The sequence below is a fragment of the Nansenia antarctica genome, assembly GCF_963989245.1.
Source record: "Nansenia antarctica genome assembly, chromosome: 7".
Taxonomy (NCBI): Eukaryota; Metazoa; Chordata; class Actinopteri; order Argentiniformes; family Microstomatidae; genus Nansenia; species Nansenia antarctica.
The window spans coordinates 43,579,603-43,597,960 of record NC_137677.1 but is presented as its reverse complement, the minus strand read 5'-3'; the positions used below and the strand labels follow the sequence as shown (position 1 = coordinate 43,597,960).

The 18,358-nt window shown below is 42.9% G+C and overlaps 1 protein-coding gene across 1 annotated transcript in view; it reads right to left on the bottom strand.

The window, feature by feature from the left end:
- Window positions 1-6,241: 6,241 nt before the first annotated feature.
- The window catches only part of sestd1 (SEC14 and spectrin domains 1), a gene marked incomplete at both ends in the record, with an annotated part of 31,720 nt that continues 19,603 nt past the window's right edge, over window positions 6,242-18,358 (bottom strand). Inside the window, 9 exons of the mRNA XM_080536775.1 lie at window positions 6,242-6,908; window positions 7,021-7,142; window positions 7,579-7,770; window positions 8,716-8,838; window positions 8,921-9,002; window positions 9,387-9,546; window positions 10,173-10,287; window positions 11,103-11,297; window positions 17,117-17,239. Of these exons, the coding sequence (XP_080392901.1) occupies window positions 6,242-6,908; window positions 7,021-7,142; window positions 7,579-7,770; window positions 8,716-8,838; window positions 8,921-9,002; window positions 9,387-9,546; window positions 10,173-10,287; window positions 11,103-11,297; window positions 17,117-17,239 (1,779 nt within the window). The remainder of the gene's footprint in view (window positions 6,909-7,020; window positions 7,143-7,578; window positions 7,771-8,715; window positions 8,839-8,920; window positions 9,003-9,386; window positions 9,547-10,172; window positions 10,288-11,102; window positions 11,298-17,116; window positions 17,240-18,358) is intronic.

The window sequence follows — 18,358 nt, the reverse complement described above, 5'->3', positions numbered from 1 at the left end:
ACGTAGGTCCACCCTGCACCCTCTACTGGCTGGGTTTGGAAGATGACTGGGTCTGGTCTGGTCTGGAGCAGGGTTGGGCTGGTCTGGTCTGGAGCAGGGTTGGGCTGGTCTGGTCTGGAACAGGGTTGGTCTGGTCTGGTCTGGAACAGGGTTGGTCTGGTCTGGTCTGGAACAGGGTTGGTCTGGTCTGGTCTGGAACAGGGTTGGTCTGGTCTGGTCTGGAACAGGGTTGGTCTGGTCTGGTCTGGAACAGGGTTGGTCTGGTCTGGTCTGGAACAAGGTTGGTCTGGTCTGGAACAGGGTTGGTCTGGTCTGGTCTGGAACAGGGTTGGTCTGGTCTGGTCTGGAACAGGGTGGTCTGGAGCAGGTTTAGTCTGTTCTGGAACAGGGTGGTCTGGAGCAGGTTTAGTCTGTTCTGGAACAGGGTTGGTCTGGTCTGGTCTGGAACAGGGTTGGTCTGGTCTGGTCTGGAACAGGGTTGGTCTGGTCTGGTCTGGAACAGGGTTGGTCTGGTCTGGTCTGGAACAGGGTTGGTCTGGTCTGGTCTGGAACAGGGTTGGTCTGGTCTGGAAGAGGGTTGGTCTGGTCTGGTCTGGAACAGGGTTGGTCTGGTCTGGAACAGGGTTGGTCTGGTCTGGAGCAGGTTTAGTCTGGTCTGGAGCAGTTGTGTTTTGGAGATCGGGCCGAGAGCAGGAGTGGGTCTGGCACAGGTCTAGGCCTGTATGTCAATTCCATCTAAATCCATGTGGAAGACACTTCAGGAAATGGGTGGACAGTTCGGATTGCAGGATAGGGATGTAGTGCATGTGTCTAGGGGGAAATGGGTAATTAGCGCCATCTGGGGCCGGATTCACAAAAGTGTTCTTAAGATATTTCTTAAGACAATTCTTAAGAAAAAAGATAAGATGTTCCTAAGAATGTTCTTAAACACTATTCACCATTTTTTTCTTAAGAATTGTCCTGTCTTTAGAACTTCTTAGTTTTCTCACTTAAGAAGTTCTTAAGAAGTTCTTAGTTTTCTCACTTAAGAAGTTCTTAGATTTTGAACTGTGATTTTTACACCTGTGTGTCTCTCTCTCTCTCTTTTGAACTTATCACTCGCGTGACTATGTGTCGCGGTCATAACGGTTAACTAACAATGGAAGACAGCAGAGCAGCTAAGAGGTCCAAGAATTTCACAAGGCAGGAGTTGGAGGTTTTGGTAGAGGAGGTCATTTAAAAAAAAAGATTATTATTGGGAAAATTAGACAACGTATCGGTGACGGCGGACAATAAAAAGAGGGGGTGGGAAAGGGTTGCCAGGACGGTCTCCGCAGTGGGAGTGCTAGCCAGGGATGGCATCTCCATTAAAAAAAAAGTGGGCGGACATCAAGTCCATCGTGAAGAAAAAGGCAGCTGAGAGGGCAAGGGAGGTCAAGAAGACGGGAGGAGGAAAGTCATCGGTCCATTTAGACCAATTGGAGGAGAAAATCTTGGGGGCGATTGGGGAGACTCTCGTTGAAGGAGTGGACGGAGGAGTCGACACCGGAGAGATGCTAACTGGAGGTAAGCTAGCAGCTACACAAGCGACTATCACCAGCTACACAATAAAAGTGTGAAAATAAGTTGGTTTGGAAAAATGACAATGTTTTGCGCAAACTCTGTGAAACACAACTTGTTTACAGACATTCAACTAGTTCAATGTTAAATCATATAAAACTGAATTCGCAAGTTTCATATGATTTAACATTGAATGTTAAATCCGCAAGTATCGGTCTTTGAGAAAGCCCCACTGCAACAGCATAGGCAATCGACGTTCTCCCAGCTGCTAGTGCACGTAAATGCGACTCAGCTCGGGCAGAAAACATAACGAACTAGGCCGCCGGGATGACAGCGATTAGACAACAATAAACAGTGGTTCTGATACATTTTGCATTTGATGTAGGCTGCTTTGTTCTGTAGGCGACTTTCTGTAGCCTATTGTTTGTTTACTGTACTCTTGTCACGCGAATAACCGTCGGATAACATTGTCATTATTGTTTTTGTTATTCATATATCGAAAATGGTCTATCTGCACATCCAAGACATACTTAACGTAAAGTTGACGACAAAATGATTGACGTACGGTTGGGTAGGCTACTAAAACGTCTGTTTAGCCTTTGCTTTATTTGCTTAAATTGGAGCATAATTAATGTCACAGTCCAATCATACTTTGTCTTACTTTGATAATCCCAATAAACCGCCATGCCATTCAATAAACCCAGACAAGCCAAACCATTTTTTAAATCTCAGAACTTTGATCTAATACTGTCTGTAGCCTACAGAGCATGCCTTCATCTTGCAAGTGTAAGTTCTTTTAGCCGACTACATAACTAACAGCGCATATTTGTTTCCGTTGCTTTTCTTTAGATACCGGTACTTTGGATGTCACACACACACAGGACATGATATCCGTCCAACAGGAGCTTCTCCAAGAAGTGAAACTGCTGAGGGGCGTGCAAGAGCAGCTTCTTCTGGTGGAGAAGGAGAAGCTGCTCATCATGGCAGAGCAGCTGGAACTTGCCAGAGCAAAATTTGAATTAAAAAATAAATTTGAATTATAATAAAATATAAATTGCTCACATAGGTTTTTCATGTGTTGTTTATTATGTTACATGAATCTCCTCCTTATGAGGTCTTGTCTCACTTGTATGCCAGAATTACATGGGGCGGGGACTGGGCCTGGGATATCTCCCTCAGGGTCAGGGTCATCTGGGATGTGAGGAAGTGGCAAGCGGTACATGATGCAGATGTTGTGGAGGATGAATGCACAGGTGATGATTTTACACGCCCTTTCAGGAGTGTATTGGAGCACTCCACTAGAACGGTCAATGCATCTGAATCGGGATTTTACTACCCCGATGCACCTCTCCACAACACCCCGGGTTTTGCGTTGCGCACGGCTGTAGCGCTCGTCTGGCTCTGTTGCTGGGTGGAGGATTGGGGTCATCAGCCATGGCCTTAGGGCGTAGCCACTGTCACCTATCAGTAGTATAGGAAAGTAGTTAGGATAATACAGTGTATGTCTTTGTGTAACCTAAAGTACAATTCATGACTAGTTACTCACCTAACAACCATCCATCAGGCATTTCTCCCTCATTGAATGTTATCCCTGTGCCTGAATTGTTCAGTATGGAATGGAATGGAATGGACTTTATTTGTCATTGCTACAGTACAGGTACCAAACAACGACATTTAGGAGGGGTGGCTCCCCTGGTGTTAGTAAAAAAAAAAAAACGAATGATCTAAGGAGTCGTGGGTGCTACCTGGCCACTTTGCAACAAGGTCTGTAACCCGGAGCGTTGCATCACAGATGACCTGCGTATTGATGGAGTGAAAGCTTTTCCGGTTCACAAAGCCGTCCTCCTCATCACTTGGTGCCTTTGGAATAAAGATTAATAAAATGAAACACTATTTAAGTTAACACTTTAAACACCACGTAACATGTGTTTTGATTCAAGCTGATACTTTTGTAAACAACATAAAAAAACATGATAGATTTGCAAAAAGGAATAGGATTTTGTACATGATCTTACTTTGATTGCGACACTTTAAATGAATGTGCAATAACACTATGTGCAATATGACAACCCTAGTCGTCTATCTGTACAGTATAGTATAGTGGATAGTGTACATAGCCTTTATTTATGTAAACCAGCTCTTCCCTTGTTTTTTTTCTTGTTTTTTTCTTTCCTAGCACCAGGGGAGCCACCCCTCCTAAATTTCGTTGTTTGGTACCTGTACTATAGCAATGACAATAAAGACCATTCATTCATTCATTCATGTGTCCCATCAACTGCCCCCAACACATTAGGAAATCCTGCTATTTCAAATAATTGCTGCTTGGTTCTAATGCATTCTGCATTTGTTGCTGGAAACTTAATGAACTGCCTTGCTCTTCTACAGAGTGCATTTGATACATCTCTGACCACTCGGCTAATAGAGGACTGGCTCACACTCAGTGCCCCCCACCACCATTTGAAAAGACCCTGAGGCATAGAATCTCAGGGCAGCCATAACCTGCAACACCACTGGAAGAGGTGTCGATCGCCTTGTTTCCCTTTTCAGATCATCTGACAAATGATCAGCCAGAAAAACAATTCCGGGCCTAGGAAGCCTATATTGTCTAATTAAGACATGATCAGGTAGTGTAAGAGGATCCATTCTGTCTCTCAGAGGCCTTGGTGGATTTTCCTCCCTAGCTGCTACCCAAAGAACTTCCATCTAAAATGTGAATATAAAATAAATAATAGTAAGGACATTGTTTCAGTTACTTGGCCTACTTAAATAACATGTTCATAATGATTAATTAAGTAGTATACATCAAATACAACAACTGCCTCCTTGATTTACTTTCTGAGTACATTGTGGTGTAATCTAGGAATAGGCCTACATGTGACACAGGCTGAAAGGCCCATTTCAGTTATATCTCAAACATACAAACATGTGATAGGCTACATTCACACAAAAGTACTCTGACCAACTTGAATTAACAATATGTGTTAACACATTGTCTAGGGCTAAACTAAATATTAATAAAATCAAATAAATGCAATACAAAATTGTTCAAGTAAGACTTACCTTTCACTTTAGCTGCTTTAAGACAGGTGGGAGCTTCTCTTAAAGTTGAGAAGAAATTTGAGAAGAAATCTAAGAACTTTGTTTTCAAGAATCTCATTTGTTCTTAAGTTGTTCTTAAGTTCTATCTTAGGAAAAATCTTAAGAAGAAAGTTAAGAAAAGATAAGAATTTCTTCATGAATACCAAATCTTCTTACATTTTGTCTTAAGAACACATTTTGTTCTTAAGAACAATTTTTTTCTTAAGAACGCTTTGTGAATCCGGGCCCTGGTGTGTAAACACAGTCTCTCAGTATACACAACTTGGAAACTATACAGCAGACATATGACTTTGAAATATGACATAATATCTTTGTATATGTATTAAGTTGGTTTGGATGGCTCAAACATACTTGTTAAAATACGTGTTTTAAAAAAAAAAGGCAACATTTGTGTATCATACATGTATGTTTTCTGTGTGTTACGCATGTGTATTTCATTCATTGTTGTAAATTAATGTTTTAAAAATTAAAGGGTACAAATACTAAATAAATACTAAACTAAACTGACTGATAAAAAAGACTAAACACTGTCCGAAACATCTTTCAAATGCTTGCTTGTTTATTTTGTAGGACCCAGATGTTCAAGATGTGTAGCCTGACAAATCTAAAATGGCAGAAACATAATGACTTTCTCACTGGTATGTAAAATACCAATATACAAAACCAAAATAAATATAGAATTAATATTTCAATAGCATGCCTCAAGATGCAACCGCCGCATGTATACACGAGAATGGCAATCGTGGAGTGACGAAGCATAATTTACATCATTATTAAAAACAAAGCTCTAGAATCTATCACTTTCATTTTGTTTTCTAACAAAGCTCTGTTTTTACATCGGACCTTTATGCATACAATGACACAGGCATCTAAGCATGTTTTAAAAGCTGCTTGACTGGCACCCATAACGGCACAATCATTGAGTCCATATACCATACATGTGCCAGTCCGCTGGGAAGTTTGTGCCAAATTAAAAAAGGCATATAGAACGGGTGTTCATATTGGCACATACTTTTTCTTAATCATTTTTTTTCTTCTTCTTCTTCTTTCAGAAACCACTTTAGGTATTTGCAGATAAAAAGCAACGGAAGGAAAATACAAAATACATTGCTTATAGTCAAACGGAGGCAGTTTGACGGAGGCCTAAAAACTCTACAGCACCCAGTAAAAACACGTCGAGAGAGAAACGGTGCCGTCTGTACATTCTGGATAGTTTAGTAGCACCACGTAAGCTGGAGTCACCTGTGTAGGAGGGACAGGCGACAGGCAAGGTAAAGCTTTAAGGGACCAGCGTTGCTCTGTGGAAGTCTTGTCTCTCAATTTCCCCTCCTTCTCCATGTACTCTAAGCTAATGTAATGGAGCCGGGCAGCGGTCTATCTTTAACCGCCCTAAGGGGGGCTAAGTTAAACTGGCTTGGCAACGGCGGAGTAACGACTAAGATGGGAGGAACGCAACGCGGCAGCAGCAACTAAAGACAGACTGACAGTCAGGCTTGTGGAGCAGACAGACGGACATGGTTTGGGAAGCACATGACAGTCAGGTGCTGGGTTGAAAGGTGGGCTGAGTATGGTCCTGGCTGCCTGGACTGGCTGAGACACTCCACTAGCTCTCTTCCTGTGAGAGCTCTGTCTCTAGTTCCTCTTCCTGTGAGAGCTCTGTCTCTAGTTCCTCTTCCTGGAGCTCCTCCTCCTCCTCCACTTCCTCCTCCTCCTCCTCCTCCTCTTCTAGTGGCTGTTGATGATGCATCTCCTCTTCTAGCGGCTGTTGATGATGCATCTCCTCTTCTAGCGGCTGTTGATGATGCATCTCCTCTTCTAGTGGCTGTTGATGATGCAACTCCTCTTCTAGCGGCTGCTGCTGATGCATCTCCTCTTCTAGCGGCTGTTGATGATGCAACTCCTCTTCTAGCGGCTGTTGATGATGCATCTCCTCTTGCAGGTGGTGTTGCTGCTGCTGATGTATCTCCTCTTCAAGTGGCTGTTGCTGCTGATGATGCATCTCCTCTTGCAGGTGGTGTTGCTGCTGCTGATGTATCTCCTCTTGCAGGTGCAGCTTCAGCCTCTCCTCCTCTTGCAGGTGCAGCTTCAGCCTCTCCTCCTCTTGCAGGTGCAGCTTCAGCCTCTCCTCCTCTTGCAGGTGCAGCTTCAGCCTCTCCTCCTCCTGTTGCTCCTGCTGCAGCAGTCCCCTCTCCTCCACCAGCTTCATCCTGTCTCTGATGTGCTCCGCAGAGGAGGCCATATCCCCGGGACTGCCAAAGTACTGCTCACTCCTGTGCAATATAAAACAACAGTCATTTACTCTAACAGTTATTGACATGAACCTATGACACAGGCTTCTGGGAGGGTAAAATCATATGACAGTAACATTACCGCCAGTCTTACCCGTCTGGGAAGATAACAGGAACTGTGAGTCTGTCTAGCAGAGCCTTCCCCACCGTGTCCACCTCCTCATACACCTCCATCTCCACCACCAGCTCCGTCGGCTCCACACCCTCCTTCACCACCTGACGCCACACAGGATCAAGGGGACCGTTAAACATGTCTAGTATATTCTCTGCCGAAATATCATTATTTGTGAGCATTAAAAAATCCAATCACCAATTACCAAGCTTATATGATATTTTGGGACCTGATAAATGTTGGCCTTATTTTTTTATAAATAAAAAACTGTAGCAGCAGGAATTGAAATACGTTTTTCGAGCGTTTTCCTGAGCCTGTCTGGAGTGCCAGATGAGCACCGATGGTTTCAGTGCACCAATAAAACTCAATCAAGCACAGCTAGATAGATCTCAGGTCTTGAAAATGAAAGAAAATCCTTTCTAGTCCCCAATTAGTCTTAATCTGTTTCCGGGAAACCACACCATTGTTTGTTTGGGTGTGTGTGTGTGTGTGTGTGTCATCCATGTTCTTAGTCAGTGTCGTTACCGTCCCTCTGCCCACCTTGTCAGCTGCGGTGTGGAAGGAGGCTGCCATCTCCAGCCGGTGGACCCTCTCCTCTGAGGTGACGGTGAACTGCTTCCACACCCGGTTGAGGCGCGGCAGGGTGTCGCCGGAGGAGCGCGTGGTACAGCGCAGAGACTGGCACAGCACCACCGTAGCCTGGAGCAGCTGTCTGCCGTAGTCATAGGTGCTCTGAAACCCCAAGGGAGCGAAACGTAAGCATTGGCGTTGATTCAACACCATGGAGATCTCTTGCTGATGGATGTTTAAGAAGAATTTGACCATGTAATCCAGCGGATTTGTTGTTTTCATTATTCAATAGTAGACACATTCACCAAAAAGTGGTGCTCTTAAACGACCTCTGAGTCATGATATCTTGCTGATGTTTCAAATTGCCCATAATATGTAAATTGCTATAACTCTCAAGATTCCCCTCCCTCCCACGCAAGGTCCTTCTGTTGAACAGCGCAAGAGCTAGCGCATGCTACTCTCTGAGTATCACTGGCATAGTAGAGCAGGGTTGGAGTGCCAAACTCTTGTCTGAAGTGTCTTAATGTGGTATGAGACTTTTTAAAGGAAGAAAACACAAACCTCACTAGCTCTGGTTGCAGCTGCACGCGAAATGATGATGTTTGAGACGGTATGCATCATGGATTGAAATACACACGAAGATGTCTTTTATTTTATTTTTTTAAACCTAACTTTTCTAAAATTGCATGTTCCGCGTGCTCGTACTGAGTACTCTGCCCTCTCTGCCTGGAATACTCTCCAGAAAGGCTTAACATTAAAATAACTAATCAGTTATGATGCTTTCATAACAATTTTAAAGGACGTAGAAGGTGAAAGTATTGGAAATTGTCATTGCTTTTAATTCAGTATCTGTGACCGCCCAAACGCGCTTTTAATTTCTTGTTATTTTGTATTACGCATCTTATTGGAAATTGTCATTGCTTTTAATTCAGTATCTGCGCCCACCCAAACCTGCTTTTAATTTAATTTAATACATTTATATGTATCGTATCTTATATTATTATCTGTGCATTGAATGTATGCCTGTGTCCTTGTGCTGCCCCTCTTGGCCAGGTCCCTCAATGAGGTCACCTGGTTAAATAAAGGTTTAGATAACTCTAACTGTACCTGCGCCACATCCAGAAACTTCTTATGTTTCTCAAGCAGCACTTTGGTTTCCTGCACGTCGTCGCCCAGGCGGATGTGTGTCTTCAGGAGAGCTTCCAAGAGCTCGCCCAACCACTCCACGGCCTGGGGAGGGAGACAGGCATGAGGCTACAATGAGGCTGTTTATCCTTCTGGGGTGGGGGGGGGCAGAGAGAGGACTACTGACCTGTGAAGCATCCTCCTCACATTTGAAGAGCTGGACCATCTGAAGCATCTTCAGCCTCCGAACATCCACCATGTCCTCACATCTACAGAGAGGAAAACACACTCAGTCTCATTTTCAAAGTCAGGTACTACATACTAAGTACTTGCATATTGCCTGAGGTATGTACTTAATTCTTCATGTCTTAAAACTCCCAGAACCACCTAATGGCCTGTGGTCTTAAATTATGTAAAGAAACTATATCATATGTTTGACCCATAAATTACAGGGGTGATTACAGTGGCCAAACAGTAATTGCACAATAATAAACTATTCGTTAAACCAACCATCTTCCATTAGGCACCACAGGACCAAAGTACCCACAAACGATACAACTTACAGGAAAATACCAGTGGAGACAAGGTCATGAAAAAAAAGTGTGGTTGGAAAAAAAGTGTAAAGGAAAAGTACTAGCGAAACATCAGCCAACCTTTGTTTGCGAAGCTGCATGTCCTCCATGACACCCTGGATGTGGTCGATGTTGTCTTTGTTCTCTACGGGGATGTCCTTCCCATAGGACCAAGAGGTCTGGTTGGACATCTGATCCATCAGCACCTGGCCTTTCTCTCTCAGCCCCTGCAGGGCTCCCTCTACAGGACAACATTGGAAACACCACTCCTTAACTCCTGGACTTTCTAAACATGACGATGACAGTTAACCACTCAAATAGGCCATAATAATAGGCCTTAAATCAAGTTTTATAGAAGAAAAAAAACATAATTCTAAAACACAAACTGTGTTGTGCATGTTCAAGTTGAAATGCAGTAGACAGTGCAGAGTTTCACTCATAGGGCTTTCACACCGGCAAAGAACCGTGCCGGTTCGCGTTCGCAAACCTCCGAACGTTGGCGCTGTCTGGCGAACGAGCCCGCGTTCTTACCAGTGTATCGTTCGCCAGACAGCGCCAACGTTCTGAGGTTTCCGAATGCGAACGCGAACCGGCACGGTTCTTTGCCGGTGTGAAAGCCCTATCTGTGAACATTGCTTTGTTGAGGAGCACATGAATCCACACTTTCTACATTACTGATGCGTAAGAGGAATCATACGTTGTTCTTGTTGCCTCTTTTCCCGCTATCTAATTATAACAACAATGAATTGGATCTATCTTTACGAAAAAGCCCTTTTCTTAACACCAAAACGTGCTGCAGTGAATTAAATTGCGGTCTGCGTTAACATCTTGACATGATGACGGGTGACGCGTGCTCCTCGTGCTCACCCACGCTCTTGAGTTTCTCCTCCAGATGTTTGAGGGTCTGCTGGATGGCCGCTCCGTCAGCGGGGGCAACGTCCGCACAGAGCATGCCCAGTAGCCCGTCCAGTTGCTGGCTCAGCTGGGGAGGCAAACCGGGCCGTCAGTAATCCGTCTGCAATCGGCACAGAACTCCATGTCTGACCCCTCCTCCCTCCTCCCTACACCCTGATCAGTGCACTCCTGCAGATCTGACAGCAGCTCGTTAGTATAAGTGGTTTCACTTTGCCCTTTGACAGTCCAGGTGGAACTTCTGCCAGATTGCTTAAGACCTGTAAAGATCCACAGGGGGGCGCTGAATGAATAGATTTTCAGGATACGCAGGCCAGGGAGATGTCAATGGGACTCCATCACAGAACAAAGGCAACATACAGTATGCCACATGCCTTCATCTCAATGGGACAAAGTTAAGAGATGGCCCCTGGCCCGAGCAGAGATTATTTTTCTTGCGATGATGGATGATTCACTTACTTAGACGCTTTGGATAAAGGCGTCTGCTAAATGCCAAAAATGTAAATTATCTCTGCATGCCTTTTAACAGACCCTCCTGGCCATTGTTTAAGAGACACCCCCCAAAAATAGTAATTTATACCTACTACAAGAGGGGGTCAAATGACCATAGTCTTTACAATGCTCAAGCTGCTATTTACACACAACGACCACTAGTTGGCCGCTTGTAAATTAGCCTGCTTCCTACACCGAAAAATGGCAAAATAGCTTTATATTAGCTTATCCTGATGTGATTTTGAAAATGTAAGGATACTGGGTGGTAGAACGCACATATCTAGGAAAAAGTCATGAAAGGAGGGTCCTGAAATTTGAAAACTTTGCAAAGATATAACATTTTTCGTTACTCACGGCTGTTCTGGTGTTAAAATAGAAAAAGTCAATCCCTACGTCCTGGGCTGTCCCGTGGAACTCGTGGGCCGACTGCAGGACGTTCTGCCGGGCCTCCAGCTGGCTGGCCTGCCTGTAGCACACGTCACTCAGTTGCTGCTGCAGCCCCTTCAGCTCCGCTAGCTCCTCCTCGTCCCCCGCACTCAGCAACGCTGCGATCTGCTGGTTCAGCTCCACGTACACAGCAAACCACTCCTGGGACACAACAACCCATACCCAACACATTATATACAACAACCCATACCCAACACATTATATACACAACAACCCATACCCAACACATTATATACACAACAACCCATACCCAACACATTATATACACAACAACCCATACCCAACACATTATATACACAACAACCCATGCCCAACACATTATATACACAACAACCCATACCCAACACATTATATACACAACAACCCATACCCAACACATTATATACACAACAACCCATACCCAACACATTATATACACAACAACCCATACCCAACACATTATATACACAACAACCCATACCCAACACATTATATACACAACAACCCATACCCAACACATTATATACACAACAACCCATACCCAACACATTATATATACAACAACCCATACCCAACACATTATATACACAACAACCCATACCCAACACATTATATATACAACAACCCATACCCAACACATTATATACTGCTGGGACACAACAACCCATACCCAACACATTATATACACAACAACCCATACCCAACACATTATATATACAACAACCCATACCCAACACATTATATACACAACCCTTACCCAACACATTATATACACAACAACCCATACCCAACACATTATATACACAACAACCCATACCCAACACATTATATACACAACAACCCATACCCAACACATTATATATACAACAACCCATACCCAACACATTATATACACAACAACCCATACCCAACACATTATATATACAACAACCCATACCCAACACATTATATACACAACAACCCTTACCCAACACATTATATACACAACAACCCATACCCAACACATTATATACACAACAACCCATACCCAACACATTATATACACAACAACCCATACCCAACACATTATATATACAACAACCCATACCCAACACATTATATACACAACAACCCATGCCCAACACATTATATACACAACAACCCATACCCAACACATTATATACACAACAACCCATACCCAACACATTATATACACAACAACCCATACCCAACACATTATATACCCAACAACCCATACCCAACACATTATATACTGCTGGGACACAACAACCCATACCCAACACATTATATACACAACAACCCATTATATACACGACAACCCATTCCCAACACATTATATACACAACACATTACACAACCCATACCCAACACATTATATACCCAACACATTACACAACCCATACCCAACACATTATATACACAACAACCCATTATATACACGACAACCCATTCCCAACACATTATATACACAACCCATTCCCAACACATTATATACACAACTAGGGATGCACGATATGCATTTTTTCCAACCAATACCGATATTTACCCGCTTCTCGTGGCCGATAACCGATACCGATATTATTTTTTTTCTTTTTTTTTTTCTTTCCTATCACCAGGGGAGCCCCCCTCCCAAATTTCGTTGTTTGGTACCTGTACTATATCAATGACAATAAAGACCATTCAGATATAATTTCACAGTTGATAACCTGTAGTTCATGCACACCTGAAGGTAAGAAAGGCTATGTAGTGAGCAAAGATTGATGATTTAATATTCCATAGTGATCTCACCAAATCTAACTTACATCACTATTGTTAACACAACAAAGAGAACACTTCTGACTCTTCAAATGTTCATTTATTATTTCCTCTAACAAACAGAATCTGTTATAGACAGTGCACAATGCTTTTTTTAGCCAAAGTTCATAAAGATCTTATGTTAACCGTAGCTTTAGACAGTATACTGTATGTTTACATGTATATGTTAACCATAGCTTTAGACAGTATACTGTATGTTTACATGTATATGTTAACCATAGCTTTAGACAGTATACTGTATGTTTACATGTACATGTTAACCATAGCTTTAGACAGTATACTGTATGTTTACATGTATATGTTAACCATAGCTTTAGACAGTATACTGTATGTTTACATGTACATGTTAACCATAGCTTTAGACAGTATACTGCATGTTTACATGTATATGTTAACCATAGCTTTAGACAGTATACTGTATGTTTACATGTATATGTTAACCATAGCTTTAGACAGTATACTGCATGTTTACATGTATATGTTAACCATAGCTTTAGACAGTATACTGTATGTTTACATGTACATGTTAACCATAGCTTTAGACAGTATACTGTATGTTTACATGTCATGTATGTTAACCATAGCTTTAGACAGTATACTGCATGTTTACATGTATATGTTAACCATAGCTTTAGACAGTATACAGTATGTTTACATGTATATTCATTACATGTAAGTTCATGAAATCCACAATGGCTTTTTTTTCGCGGCTAGGCTACCGTGTTCTGCTACAACGAGTGCTTGATATTCCTTCCATACAGCGTGCTTGCAATGGTGATTCTTCAGGTGACTTATTAGATTCGTTGTGTTGTAACTCGTAGACCTTTGCCCTACTCTCCGAACTTTTGTTGAACATGTATTGCAAATTGCAAACGCAATATCTGCCTTAGAAATTGTGAAGAATGTCCACACCGGGGAAGGCATGTTTCGCTTGCGTCTCGTCTATACAAACTGCGTGCCTGAGCGCGGAAACCAGAAGCAGAGCGCGGAAACCGGAAACCGGAAGCAGAAATATTTCCGGCTTCATATTATCGGTTAAATATCGGCTAAATTTTATAATAAATACCGATACCGATAAACATTAATTCCCCAATATCGGGCCGATAAATATCGGTGCCGATAATATCGTGCATCCCTATACACAACCCATACCCAACACATTATATACTGCTGGGACACAACAGCCCATACCCAACACATGATATACTGACACAACAACCCATACCCAACCCATGATATACTGCTGGTTCAGCTCCACGTACACAGCCAACCAGTCCTGGGACACAACATATATCCAACACGTTATATACTGGATGGAAAACACAATACACATTTCTAATGTAAATCTAATTATAAAATGGGGTTTGGAGAGTCTGATTTGGCTTAAACTCCAATCCAAGCCGTGCATTAATCCTGAGCTACATTTGGCTACTTTTCTTTCATATGAAAGACAACTTCTTTACAAGAGAATGCATCTGACCAACTAGTTGGCTAAATGGAAAATAATAACAGTGTCCCTATGTTGGCATAGGCAATTTGTCATTTAATTTTAGACTAGATACATTATACTTGAACTGGAGGGATCTATTTAAGCAGATTTTAGAGCAGCAACGTTGTGAACTCCTGGGAAATATTGAAGGCCTTCCTGGCTGCTAGAGACATCGCCCCGGGGGGAAGTTTGTAACAAGTGACGATAGTGGAATATGCCTGTCACAAAGTTACATGATGCAGGAGCATTTTGAGGGCACTATAAGTATGAGGCATATTAAGAGTACAGAATCACAAGGTGTGGTTGGGTGTGTAGCACTCTGGAGGTCTGCGTTAACAAGGACATCCACACTCTTTGAGGAGTCAACTTTTAACTGTTAAAATAGCAAGTTTCAGGTTGAATCCTCGCAAACAAACCAAAACTACCACCATTATACACACACATTTGCTATACTTGGTGCATGATAAAAAAAAGTATAATGTTATTTGAATGTGATGCCAGTAACCCTCCAGTCCACTGGGGATGGAACCAGCGACCTTCTCACACCCTCCACTAAGCACTGGGGATGGAACAAGCGACCTCCCGGTCAATGGCCTTATTATCCCACCTTTATTATCCTCATCTATTATTATTTTCTTCCTCTATTCCACATTCTATTTTCTTCCTGTAAAACACATTGTATTGCATCTGTGTAACAAGTCACCAAGTCATTTTCAATCTGCAGACTTCTTCAGTCACCAGGGCACGCTCTAGCCCAAGCCAATGATTCACCAGAGCCTGCTACATGTACTACACGTCAACTCATCCAGGGGAAACAGGAGACCCACCCCACAGTTGCAAGTGTGGTCACTTCCTGGACTGACCAGAACTCTGGTGACTCAGCAGGAAAACATGGGCGTGGTTCTACTCATGTTGAGTGTATTTCTCGAAGACATTGACTATAGGAGGAAATGAGATAATGCAACAACAAAATAAAAAAATTAAAAATAAGCTGTTTATCTCACACCTGTGCTCTAAAGTCTCCCTACCCTATTTCACTTTATTTGTGAAATGTTAGGATTTGACCATATTCACTTCATTTACTTGATTCAATGGTTTATCTACATCTGGTTCACTCCCTCTCTGCCACCCAGCTCATTGTCCCTGACCTTCCTTCCCTCTACACAGGCTGGTGATGACACCAACCAGCAGCCACAGCCACAGTCTTCTTCTAACAGATTCTTCACAACAATTCATATCCATAATCATATTCAGTGACCTAATTATGGTTGTTTGTCGATTGTTCTGCAACTACTGCAGAGAGAGATATGAGAGAGAACTGCTGCTTTAGCTCCCCAGAAAGCAGTTTGGGTGTTCTGTAGGACTGTGTGAGTAGTGGTGTACTGGAAAGCACAGTCCCTTTGGGATTTCACTGTGTTTTTTTGTGGAAAATGGCCCAAAACTAATTTTGCTGTGGCTTTTCTGACATATTGCAAGGCATTTTGCAATGTTTTTAAAAACGTTTTGATAATGTTCATTTAACCTAAAGCAATAAAATGTCATATGGACTCAGTTATAAAAAGATTGACTATTCTCTCTTGTGCTCCAGCACTATATTGCACGGAGTACTAAACAACTTGCCCTCACTGTGGTGGAAAACATTGGGAAATAGTTTTGCACATCTTTAGCTGATACATTTTTAGGCAAATTAGATTTGTCCATTGCTCCGTCTGTCAGTCCTCCAACAGCAGCTTCGCACGTGAACATGACAGGGGACAAACACCAATAAATAAAGGTTTGGCTTTGATGGGACTGAATAATGCAATTCATTGGTAAAGAATTTGTTAATTGGACCTTTTTAAGCAGTAAAAGTGCGGTGAGTAGTTAATACGAAATATGTGAGGACTGGTTGATTTTGAGTCCAGTCATGAGATTGCAGAATCGCGAAAGCCCTGTGCGCCTGTGCAGACCTGAAAGGATTGGTCCGGAGTGCACAATATGATTAGATGACACCTATCCCCCCCATTGCCTCTGACCAACATAAGTGCCTCAGTAGGGCAGGGGGTGGCTAGAAGCTGGTTTAGGATTCAGGGCCAGTGGTGAGAGGATGGGTTGGTGTTGGTGCTGAGGTGGTGAACATAGAGTGTTGAGAGAGACTGAGGTGGTGAACATAGAGTGTTGAGACTGAGGTGGTGAACATAGAGTGTAAGTAAGTAAGTAAAATGTATTTATACAGCACCTTTCCCAGACCAAGGGTCACAAAGTGCTTTACATAACAAGGAAGAAACACAAATAAAACATAATACAAGAGCGAAAGCCACAGCAGGTTAAAACAGGCAAAACAAGTGAAAATAAAAACAAGTAACAGACAACAGGTGTAACAGCATCAGCAGGACACAGAAAGACAGGCCCATGGGGCTATCCAAAAGCCTGTCTATACAAGACAGTCTTAAGCTGTTTTTTAAAAACCTCGACCGAGCCAGTTGATCTAAGATCCAAGGGGAGAGCAGAGTGTTGAGAGAGGAGAGGAGGAGGAGGGGTCCTTACGCTTACGCCTTGAGGGCCTTACGCTTGCAGGGAGGGAGGGAGGGATGGAAGAACCGGGAGGGAGAGGAGGGAGACAGCGAGGGAGAGAAATGATGGACAGAGATTCAACGAGAAGTAATAAAAACAACATGTTTATGGGTCTTGTCCTTACGCTGTGCTGGCTCTCGATCTCCTCGTGCTTCTGCTGCAGGGCCTGGGAGGCTCTGATGGAATCTCCGATCCCCCACTGGGCCCGGAGCTGCTCCGTGCCTGGCCCCTCCAGCCAATTCACAACCTGCATAGCAACAACCATAGCAACACAACCATAATAACATTAACATACTGACCCACCGACCATGAGATCATCAACATACTGACCTAGGCTCACCAATCACACCCCGCCTGGGTATACGGGAGCCCCCAGTCCTACCAATGAGCTACCTCCCAGGTACATGGGAGCCCCCAGTCCTACCAATGAGATGCCTCCCAGGTACATGGGAGCCCCCGGTCCTACCAATGAGATGCCTCCCAGGTACATGGGAGGCCCTAGGTTCACCAATCACCAGTGGATTTCTGCATATCGTCACATATCGTCCGTATGGGAGGACGCTGACTATTTTATTTATTTAAAAGGGACAATGGACAGTCATTGACTCTCCCTGAATTAGCTGGGTAGCTAAATTGCATCAGCAGTCCCAGGGCAGGTAAATCCACTGGGGAATTACAGCCTCAGATGCTATAAACATTGAGTTTAAAACAGAACTACAGGACATAAAAATATCACATAAAAAAGACCTAAAGGAAATAAAAACATCACACTTTACACTAGAGAGAGTTAAATCAGCATGGGATTGGGTTAGAATACTTTTTGTGTCAACAGCGGAACACGACTTTGCCAAGTTACCTATGAAGTAACCATCTATCATAATAACCTGCACTGTATCAGCAACAGAGTGTACAGTGATCCAACTGGATACTCCAATGGATGAAAGTAAAATCACACAGTCAATGATGTGAGAATATCAATTTAACGTAATGAATATTGAGTGGCATGTGGCCGCCATGTTTTTCATCCCATCATGTTGGAATTTGGTACACATCTGTCATACTACTGTGTTGAGGCTCACCAAGTTTCACATTAATTTGCATAAATATCTGCGACATCTTGCATATTTCACAAATTATGGTGCTGATTAATCTGCATGTAGTGTGGTAATTTCTTGACGTGGGAACTATTCATTCTCAAACTTGTTAGGACCGGTACATACTTATTATGTACCAAGTTTCATGTCAATTGGATTTACGGTACATTTGAAGACAATTTTTTTGTGTTTTTCGCATTTAGTATCTCTCACGGTTCAAAAGTTATGTGCTCTCAAAGTTTAAAAACTCAACGTGTTGCTATAGCGTCCCC